This window comes from Medicago truncatula, chromosome 5 (genome assembly GCF_003473485.1).
Source record: "Medicago truncatula cultivar Jemalong A17 chromosome 5, MtrunA17r5.0-ANR, whole genome shotgun sequence".
Taxonomy (NCBI): domain Eukaryota; kingdom Viridiplantae; phylum Streptophyta; class Magnoliopsida; order Fabales; family Fabaceae; genus Medicago; species Medicago truncatula.
Window position 1 is genome coordinate 5,160,589 of NC_053046.1, and position 12,036 is coordinate 5,172,624.

The window sequence follows — 12,036 nt, forward strand, 5'->3', positions numbered from 1 at the left end:
ATTCTGCTACAGCCACAGTGCATCTGGTATAAAAATTCTTTCAAGCAACTTCAAATGGTAGAATAAGATACCGATATATGTCTCTAGTATACAAATAACATATCAATTGAAACTCATAAGTCTTTCCATGAAATTTCCAAACAAACAGAATGATCAAACAAAATGCCAATGTCACAACTAGTATATCAGATTCCATCAGTACTAGAAGACAACAATTACCAATAATTACCAATACAAGTTGGAAACAAAAACCTACTCCATGGAAAATCTAGAAGCCAATCTATCTAAATTGGAGTCAAACAACAAATTGAAAGAAGGAATTATTAGGTTTTTATATGAGGAACAAGGAAATTAACTAATTAAGAGAAAGCAGACTCAGAGTTGGAACATTAAACTCAAATATGGAATCAGCGGAAATAGCGGTACACTCGACTTAGGGAGGAAAACGGAACCAGGGGAATTGATCGACAAACGATAAGAAACGGGGGTTTTTAAGTTTAAGAAGTGGAAGGAAATCAAGGTGAATCATTTCAAAAGATTCATTGAAAGCATGGGAAGAAGAAGAAGAAGAAGTCGGGTATTTGTGTCGAGCAAGAAGATGACCTGCGAGGGAACAAAAGAAGACGAGGGTTTTACGTTGGTAACCAATTTTTATTTTTATTTAAGAGAGAGAGAGAGAGAGAGAGAGAGAGAGAGAAATGTTGGCTTTATTGGATTTCTTAGAACAATTAAAACGTCATACCCCCTCATTTATACTTATACATCCTCTCAAGGGTATAAACTTCATTTTAACTAATTAAAACAATTATTTATATTAAAAATATCACATACCTAATGATCCAGAAAAACAGAGAAAGTTTATGACAAATTGTTAATATTTTGTATTTCTCAAAAAATCTGATATATATATTTTTTTTAAAAAGCTAAATTAACCCTCTCAAATTGACACCAGAGAGAATCGAATCTGAGACCTTCAGAAGAAGCACACTCCCCAGATCTCAATCCTATACTTTAGTATAAATATTTATACTAGATATTTCGAATTTCAGAATGTAAGGGTTGATTTTAAAACTTTTAGTATGAATATTCATACCTGATGTTTGGAATTTCTAATTTTTTTTTGGCATAAATATACTCATATCGGATGTTTTGCTTTAAAAAAAATTGGCAATTCAAACCAGCTCATTTAAAATTTAAAAATGTGGATGTGCCTTATACTCATTGAGCTCTTTGATTTGATATAGGCTTCTTATCTTTTACTTGATCATATGCTGCACCTTTTTATTGGTCAAAGGCTTCTTCATCTCTTTCAACCACAAATTACACCAAAATTATGTGTCTGCTCGATCACATATCACTTTCACAATATTATTAACACTTTAAAGTTAAACCAAAGACCACCCTAATCCACTAACAACCCAACAACATATTATTAAACTCTTTTACCCTTTGAAATCCTAAACCTCCTTAATCATGATCAAGAAAAAATCTCATCGCAATTACCCTTAAACTAAGGGTTATGTTAATTAGTGCTCCGAGAATATTGGTTAAAAAAGTAAAAAATGAGAACTTTTATTTGAAAACAACAAAGCTTTGACTTTTAAAAAGTTGAACATACCATTTTTAATAATTTTCAATGCAAAGTTTCTATAATAATCTTTTTAACTAGTGCACCGGGACACTAGTTAACATTACTCTTAAACTAAATAAGTTTTAAAGAGTCCCCGTGAGCATAGCTCAGTTGACATGAACAATGCATTGTTATATGCAAGGGTCAAGGTTCGAACCCTAGACACCCTACTTATTCACCTTATAAGGTGAATTCTAGCCACTAGACTACCTGACAAAAAAAAAACAAATTTTAAAGAAAGGATTGAATGATTATACACTTGTAAGATACATTTTACACGATCATTCAATCATGTCTTATCATATAAATATTAATTGAGATATTTAATAAAGTGATAAATTAAAATGATAATATGATATATAATTGTACAAACTGTATAACACATTTGTATCCCGTAAAAGAATTTTTACTCAATAAAAAAAAATGTGTACACTCACGATACATTCTTTAAATTTAAGAGTGTGCGTGTATTTGGAAAGTTATAGAGGCAGTGGCAGTTCAAGGAGGCTGTCATCAAAGCAAAGACTTTTTTGCTTCCAAATTTTTTTAATATTAGGCCTTAAATATTTTTAGTTTTGAATATATTTTCGTAAGTCAACTTTTGTAAATATGTTTGCACCAAGCTCATGTGGTAGTTAAATGAAGAGTTGTAGTTCATGTTGTAAGTTTGATCCTAACATTAACTATTTTATTGGTTATCCTTAATTTAAATTGAAGACAAGTAGTGTGTAATCAAATTTTGCAAAAACAAAAAAGTAATTTACATTTGTGTCATTATTAAATATTATTTTCAACATATATTGCTGATTATAGTAGTTTTTTTTTAAATAAAATAAAAGTTTTTTCATAATGGGGATCATTCTAGTGAAAATGGCTAGACTCTCACAACGTGATGAGCTTATCCCAAATTCTCACTGGGGAGATACCCACATATAGTATTTGACATGTATCAAATTTAATTACTTTCAATCGAGGAACCTATAAAAAATTCTTAAATTTTTGTGTTATTCTCTCGACACACTTAAACGGCCTATATATAAAATTCATCTTAGACTCGCAAATAATTTGTGTCGATGCTAACTAGAGGGGAGAAAAGAGAGTGATTGTTTTAAAATGTTCTTCTTTAGTTCATTTTTTTTAGAAGAAAAGGAAGGGGACGTAAAATCTTTTCAAAAAAGTACTAGCTGATCTTTGAAACGGATGGTTTGGGAACAAAAGGTTGCTCATTTAAAATTTAAATATCTTTTTATTTACTAGGCATTAATTATTACAAGTGTGAGAAATAAATTTATAATTTTTCTATCAAAATTCATTCTCTCCTCAAGTTTTCTGCTTTTGAACCAAACATGCCCCTGTAACAAAAGTATTTAAATACTTGCATGAACATCTCATTTTGGGAATTGAAGTTGAGTTTTAAAATCTTCAAGACTCCATGCTAAGTGCATGAGTCCTATAGTATTAAATAAGGAAATGGTGATTCATCTCATGTCTCCTAAGTTCGAAGTCAAAAGCAAACGGATACTTAAAAGAAGTTGCACTTTACTTGTGATGGTAGCAAATAGAAGGAGTTGAGGGGCGTCGGGCCCAATGATAATCATGAGAAAAAAATTCCAATAGCTGGAAGAAACATGGCAAAACACACAAAAAAACCCTTTACAACTTTAGGAGAGCATAAAACAAAAACAAAAATGTTGTTTACACTAAAAGATTTGTTACCAAACACCTAAAAATGAATCAAAATATCTTCAATGGTAATTAACTACCGTTTTTTCTAAAGAGAAAAATTAAATAGCAAACTGTAAATTGAATGTATTAAAGGTCATTTTTAAATGTTTGATAGAAGTTTTTAAAGTCTAAAGAGCAATGTTCTAAAACCAAATAACATGGATGGGCCAAAGGGCCCAACTCCATGATGACATTCTTGCCAATCTTGGAGAACCCATTAATCAACGGAATGAAAGAAAATTTGACTTTCACCCAAAAAGACTAAAGCATATTTGACCACCAAAATTCTCTATAGTAATTCTAGAGTTCAATAGTATCATTGGCAAAGGCTACGGTGCATGACCTTCTTGGGTCTCCTACCGGTGCATGACTTGATTTTTATTTTTATTTTTGTTGCTAAAGAGATGTGATCTATTGAATGTAAGTTGAATATTTTCAATGGCTGAGATTAGTAGCTTAAGTGATCCACTATGATTGTATTCTTTTTAACATATATATTGATTTAATACATGCAATTGATTTTGGGTTCAATTTTCAAAAAGGGTGTTTTTGTCATTGTTGAAAAATTGAAAAAATTTCCCAACAACCTAATATGTTACATGTATTCTCTTTTAGTGAAAATCCCAGCAAACAATGTTCATATTCAACCAGATTCTTGTCTTAATAAAATTGCATATTTGAAGAGTTTGACCACCAACTTGGGTTTATCACCAGAGTTAAAATGCTTATTTTTTGTTTGATATAATCAATGTATGAATCTAATGGATGGTTTTCATGGAAGTTTTCACAAAATAAAAATTCAAAAGAAATTTAATTTACTTGGTACTAACATACTCATAGAAGACTAAATATTTTTCTAGAATTTGATTTATGTTTTTTTGTTTATTTAGAATCTATCCCTGAATTAAACTAAGAATATTTAAATAATACACGAATTTATGATTTTTGCATTTTATAGATATTATTTTGGAGGACTACAAGTATCCATTTTTTGTTAAAAGTTTTTAAAATAAGGACTATTTTTAGAAACTATAATAATTTTTAGGATTAAAATTACTATTAAAATTTTATAGAGACTAAACCTAAAAACTCATGATTTGGTAGGGACTAAAAACATTTTTAATCATCTCAAATTAAAATGTCTTATTTAAAATAGAATTAAATATGTTTTTAGTCCCTGTAAATATATCAACTTTTCGTTTTAGTCATGTCCTTTTTGAAATAAACAATGGGTCAACAAAATACTGAATTACTAAAGATGAGAATCTTATAAATACTGAATATTTAATGACTTGAAAATCTTTGTAAGATTGACTTACTAAATATGAGAATCTCTGTAAGACTGACTTACTAAACATGAGAATCTTATAGAGACTGACATACTAAATATGATAATCTTAAAAAGAGTCACTATTTGACTTGAGAAATTTGTAAGACAGACTTACTAGATATGATAATCTTGCAAAGACTAACTCACTAAATATGAGAATCTTTGTAACACCGACTTTCTAACGATGATAATCTTACAAAGATCGACTATTTAATGACTGGAGAATCTTACAACGATTGACATACTAAATATGAGAATCTTACAAAGACTAGCTATTCAATGACTTGAGAATCTTACAAAGACTAACTTAGTAAACATGAGAATCTTTGTAAGACTGAATATTCAATGACTTGAGAATCTTTGCAAGACTGAATTAGTAGAGATGAGAATCTTACAAAGACCGATTATTCAATGACTTGAGAATCTTACAAAGACTGACATACTAAATATGAGAATTTTACAAAGGCTGACTATTCAATGACTTGAGAATCTTTGTAAAACTAACTTACTAAAGAAGAGAATCTTACAAAGACTGACTTACTAAATATGAGAATCTTGTAACACTGACTTACTAAAGATAAGTATCCTACAAAGACTGACTTACTAAATATGAGAATCTTTGTAAGACTGACTTACTAAAGATTAGAATCTTACAAAGACTGACTATTCAGTGACTTGAAAATCTTTGTAAGACTGACTTACTAATAATGAGAATATTACAAAGATTGTCTTACTAAATATGAGAATCTTTATAACACTTACTTACTAAAGATGAGAATCTTACAAAGACCAACTATTTAATGACTTGAGAATCTTTGTAAGACTGACCGAGTAAAGAGAATCTTACAGAGACTAACTTACTAAATATGATAATCTTACAAAGTTTTTCATTTATGAAGTTAGTCCATACTTTTTAGTCAACTCATGTCTAACTTTCATATTTTTTAATGAAATTTTTTAGAAATGCGTAAAAAATTATGACAACATTTAAAAAAAAAAAAGAAGAATTTTTTAACAAAACATGAATTTAATTTGAATTTTTGAGCACCAAAAACATAAAAATTCATATTTAATTCATGTTTTGTTAAAAAAAATCTATTTTTTTTAGAAGAGATTGTCATAATATTATACTCATTTATGAATTTTTTTTATTAAAAATATGATGTTTAGACATGAGTTGACTAAAAAATAGGGACTAATTCTATAGATGAAAATTTTTAGAGGATCAAAAACCTAAATAATATTTTAGGGGAGTAAAATCAAATGTTAATATATTTAAGAAAATCATTTACTTATTTAACCCTAAATAAAATAACAAAACTCTTGAACAAATTAATGTCTAGTTCATATCTGAGTTCTTAATTTTAATACTTAATGGACTAGAATAAAGAAAAATGCATCGTGGAATGATTTACCAGATCTTTGATATGTATTTTACTTGATATGAAATTCCGAAATTGACTTTGTACTTTTGTTTTTAACAAATATGTACAATAATGATTTATATAATTAGTATAATAGATATTACCCACAGCAACAGGTAAGCATAGTACAGTATCCTAAAATTGCCGGTTGTAAACATCATGCATGGGTACGAGACATATCGAGCTTGCGAATGGGAGACGGCACCTAGTATCACCACTTTGTTGTGGCAGTGGACCAGTTTAGCAATTACAGTAAAGTGATGGCAATATGGCTAGTGGAGTCTAATCTTAATAAAATTAAGGTTTAATTATATTTTTTTGTCCTATCATTTTTAATCAAATCACGAAAATTGTCATATCTTTTTTAAATCGAACAAAATTGTCTTTAAATTATATGTTTTTTTGCAGTTTTAGTCTTATCTTCCTATTTCCAACTTCAAAAACGCATAGAAATGACAGTTTTAGTTCAACCACCTATGCTCAACCATGAAATAAACAAAGAATAAAACATGTGGGTACAAAGAATCTACTTTATTAAGCACACTAACCTAATTTCCGAGACATGTTACATAAAACATGTCTTAGAAATTATGATTTTTCTTGGTTGTGTGCTGAAGAAAGTAGATTCCTTGTACCCACATGATTTATTCCTTATTTATTTCATGGTTGAGCATAGGTGGTTGGATTAAAACCGTCATTTCTGAAGTTGTAAATTGGGAGATAGGACTAAAATTGCAAAAAAACATATAATTTAGGGACGATTTTGTTCGATTTAAAAGAGGTATGACTAATCTCATGAGTTGGTCAAAATGCAAGGATAAAAAATGTAATTAAGCCTTTTATTAACAATGTTTGTTTGTTCCGAATGTTTTCTCTTAATTTTTTTGGATGAGGAGCAACTAACACGTGTCCTTCCCTTTTCACGACACCTAGTTTAATTTATTGATTATTAGAAACACACTTCATGCAAAGTCAGTGCAAACCACCAACCTCATTGTAATTGTATAAACCCAAGTCACAATAGTGTGAGTAAAAAAAAATAAAAAAATAGTGTGAGTAGAAGATACAACCATCTATGTTAACCGTAACTGTTATAATTGGGTCGGTTAATTAATGGATGTGTAAGTAGATTGAATTAGTTTAATAAATTGGAATATAAAACCCTCATTGAATTAGTTTATAGAAAATCTATCTGATTAATATCCCTGAATCTGCTTTGATAGCTCCGCTAATACATGCATCATTTCCTTTTTGTGAAACCATATTATTAATTCTCTATCCATGATGATCAATGGATGCAATGCAAGTCTAGTTTCAATTTTCAAACGTCCAATCTTTCAGCATCTTAATCTTACTAAAAAAACACTATAGTACTAATTTTTTACAGTCTGTGGTTTTTCTTGTCCTAATAGTAAAAATGCCAATGCATTGAAGTCGTTAAGAAACAAGGATGCAGTGTCCGTTAGCTACAAGGGGAAGCATATGCATGGAAATGATTCCAGCAAAGCACATAAGAGTAAATTACAAAGCTACCTCAAACTCGAGCAAAGAGCCTAGGGCCACATAGCTTTTAGAGGGAAAAAGGAAAAAAAGAAACCGGGCCAGAAGAAGAACAGTAGGAGTAAATAAGTACTCCACTAGCCATAATTATGGGAAGCACTGGATTCACGTTAACGGCTTATAATATTACTTTATGCCTGTAAATATTAATTTTTGTTCATGCTTTGCCCAACATCATGATTCATGAAGGTACCCATTAAATATATTAAAAAAAATTGCTTCATTCTGAACAAAGATCCGAAGCCAAGGAGGAAATTAAGGATAGATACCCAAATTCAAAAACACAAGCAAACATGTTCACTTCGGAGTTTGGACTAACAACTCAAGAGCAGCCCCAAGTTATTCATGTATTAAAATTCTAACAACGGTCTCTTACATTCTTTAATGATCATGTTAATCGGTGTGTCCGGGACACTGATTAAGGAACTAAAAAAAAGAAAGTTTTAAATTGAAAAATGCACTTGTTGACTTTTAAAAAATTGGCAACACAATTTCCAACTCAGCCTATGCTATATTTGTCATTCTTTAAGGACCATAAATTGTAAGTATTTATGAAAAATGAATGTATTTAATGCCTTAAAAATTAATGTTTAAAAAAACATTGAAAATCAAAATATTTAACTTAAAAAATAATAACTTAATTTAGAATGTTGAAAGAGTGTCACAAGACACTCGTTAATAAACCCTTAAATAAATAGTCCTTCTAATATATAATTTTTTTCAGGGGAGTCCTTCTAATAGATGTCTAGCTAGGGATACCGGTTTAGGAACTTAAAATTGTTGTATTGAAGAAAATAATTTAATTATAAAAAAAAATGCTTAATTAATCATTTGATCCCTTAACTTAATTCTTTTTTTCGAATTGGTCCCCTAACTATTAAATGTTTCAAAATGATCCTTTATCTTTGTTTTAATTATCAATTTGGTCATATTTTATTAATTTTAAACTCCTTAAAAATAAGACCGTTGGATAAAGGAGATCCATCGAATCTAACGGTGTATCACCAACACATAATTTATACAGCTTTCTTCCTCTTCTTCCTCATCTTCATCTTCCTCATGTAACCATCATCAACTTTCATGAATCAGAAATCCAGAAAAATCATGAATCAAACCAGCAACTAACAAACACAAAAAATCAAACCCAATTGTTTCCCCTCTTTCAGATGTCAAAAAATCAACAATAACCTTTTTACCCCTCTTTCATCAACACCAGAAGAAGAACCCCAACAAATTCCTAATCAGAAATTAATCTTTAAGTTGTCAGCAAATATTTAATTTCTCTGTTTTTACTAGGATTGTACTACCTTCTAAATGAGTGAGTTCAAGGATCGAATTTTGATTTTTCTTTTAGGGGAAGGTCATGTTGCTAAATTAAATTAAATCAAAGACAAGTGACAAGTATTTTATTTTAACAAGTGACAAGTTGGGAGCAAATCTACCATAAACACAATTCTTATAAAGTAAGCTTAAAAGTGATAGTGATAAAGAGAGAGACAATTAAAATTTGAATCCACGTGGTTGTTGTGTACCAATATTAGTGTCTCCCACCACACCACCACCAGCTCAACATAACAAATGACTACTTCATCAAGAATGTGAGTAAACGCGGAACATTTCCGCATTAAAAAAAGGAAGAACAATGATATTTATACAATGTTTAGTGACAACTCTTGATATAATTTTATTTTCTCTCATCATATTGATCAAATATAGTAAAGAGAATAAAAAGAAATAGTAAAAACATAATGGAAATATATACGTGAGAGAAAATTGTTCAAGTTATTTATTTAATGGTCGTACGAATATCGAAAAAATACACAGGCTGTTTGAGTTTGTTGTAATAAGAATATTTGTATAGCATAATGCGAGACAAATTCATAATAGTTGAGCGGCGCAGAGCAACATTTCACCTAGCTAGGGTGCAAATTTGCTTCATTTATCAAACTTATACTTAATGTTCATTTATGAGAGAAGCATACACAAATTATACATTATTGAATCAAAATTTACACTTGTATCTATCTCTCATAAATAAAATAGACAATAAATGTAATGTAAATAAATCAAGAAATCCAAAACTCAATCAAGCAAATCCGAAAATTCAATAGTGTCAACCTACCCTATAGTGCCAACCCACATTACCCACCCAATGACAAAAGAACAACAAAAATCAACCACATTGAAATTACACTATCAATCTTAAACATTGTTTTGATTTTATACAAAACTAGGATAATAAAGCCAATTAAAATCAGGTATGGAGAAAATTTTAATCTGTTTAACAGTTATGGGAAAAAAGATAGAAAATCTTAAAAGTTAAACTATATACACACAATAATATAAACATATCCCTCGTGATCGATAAAAGACAACAGAACAACCCATGATAAGTACAAGGAAAATAAAGGTAGCCCACACCTTCACTCTTATCAACAAGAGCAACAAAAAAAAGTACCTGGTACTAGTACTGCATTTTTTTTCCTTAACCTTTTCAGTTGAACCATCAACAATCAAAGACGCCTCAGATTTAGACAACTTCTTTACAAGAATCTGAGTTCGATTATAATTAAATTTTACTTACCTCTCGACTGAACTTCGAATTAATTACAAGAACTCTCCGCCAGAGAACCATCACAAAGAACCATTAACATGATAATAAAACAATTGAAAAATATCTTCATTAATAATCGATTAACATTCAATAATCAGGCATAAGATGACTAACTTTCCCTTCTTCTAATGCAACTTTCCGATCAGTAACTTTTAACCAAATACAAACCCCAGTAAAACTTATAATAAGACTCGCTAATCCACTTCCTACTCCAATTAAAACAATAGCCATAATAGATAAACCCTTAGTTCTTAACGGCGGTAACGGATAACCGTAAAGATCCTTATTCCCTTCAAAAGAGCTTGCATTAAATCTGGGTAAGTTAGGACTACTCCGGTTCGATAACGACGCTGGAATCGGACCGGAGAGTTTATTATTCGATACATCGAAAGCCGAGAGGCGAACCAATAACCCTAATTGCTGAGGAATTGGACCAGTAAGCAGATTATCATGAAAATCGATTATGTTAAGATATGCACACAATGTGAGTTGAGGTGGAATCTCACCTTCAAGACGATTTGATGAAAGATTCAACACAGCAAGATTCACCAATGATTGTAACTCTGGAGGGATTGGTCCTGTGATGAAGTTGGAAGAGAGGTCTAGGGTTTGAAGATTGGTACAGTTGGAGAGAAAGGGAGAGATTGTTCCACGGAGAGAGAGATTGTTGAGCGAGAGTTTGTAGATTCTGCCATTGTTGCAGAGTATTCCTTTGAGAGTTGAGGTTGATTCATTGCAGGGTTTTGAGAATGTGGCTTCGTTCCAATTTTCTAAGGATTTGTTTGGGTCTTGCAGTGATTTGTTTAAATGGGTTAAACATGCTTCATCGCTTGGATCTGATTTAATTGATGTGATTAATGTAATCCACAACATTAATACTAACTTCATTAAACATGCTACATCCATCTATTTCCAAATAAACAACCTTCTAATTCTGGATTTCTTGCTTTGAGTTGAGATTGAAGTTATAGAGATTTGGAAATTGAAAAAGGGTTTATTTGTAATTACTATTTAACCCTTTTCTTCATTTTGATGGAGGTGAGGTGAGGTGAGGTGATTGAAGGGAAAGTGGAGAAAGTGAGAGATGTGTCTTTGTTATATGATGATGTTAGGGGAGGTTTGAAAGAGAGAGATTTGGGGGACTCTTTGAAATGAGAAAAATGGTTTTATTCAACTCATCAATGGTGGGAATGGCTCTTTGGTTTGTTTTATATATCAAAAATTAAATAAATATTTGAGTGTTGTTAGTTTTTTCGGTGTTCTAAGGAATAAAATCCTAATAATTTGGAGTTTTTTTTTTTAAGATAATAAATCTTGTCAAAAATTGTTGAAGCCCGATTTTAAATATTATTATTTAGATTAAACATAGACTAACTCGAGTATTATTTCCTCTAAATCATCAATTTAATCAATAGAACACAACTCTTTCGACAATTTAGTTTCATTCGAGTTGAACTTTGAAGGCTTATCAGATCATGACAGATCTTAAAACTTAAAACATTTTAGATATTGTTCAAAAATAAAAGTTGAATTTATGGCATGAATAAACTCTTTTAGTCTTTATCAATTGAACCAATATTCATCGAATTTAATATTCAAATTAGTCTTTCATCAAATCATAGATTCACCAACAATTCTCAAATTAACCTCTAATACTTTAAAGTTTGAATAATAAGATTTTAAATGAACATACCCTAGTTGATAGAGATAATGTATTGTTATATATAGGAGACGTAGTTCAAACACAATACAC

At 30.2% G+C, this 12,036-nt stretch overlaps 1 protein-coding gene across 1 annotated transcript; it reads right to left on the reverse strand.

The window, feature by feature from the left end:
• Nucleotides 1–9,998: 9,998 nt before the first annotated feature.
• Nucleotides 9,999–11,471, reverse strand: LOC11430956 (receptor-like protein 44). The gene has a single exon (XM_003611490.4). It carries the CDS (start codon nucleotides 11,187–11,189, stop codon nucleotides 10,371–10,373), a length of 819 nt encoding a protein of 272 aa, XP_003611538.1. The 5' UTR covers nucleotides 11,190–11,471; the 3' UTR covers nucleotides 9,999–10,370.
• Nucleotides 11,472–12,036: the final 565 nt, after the last annotated feature.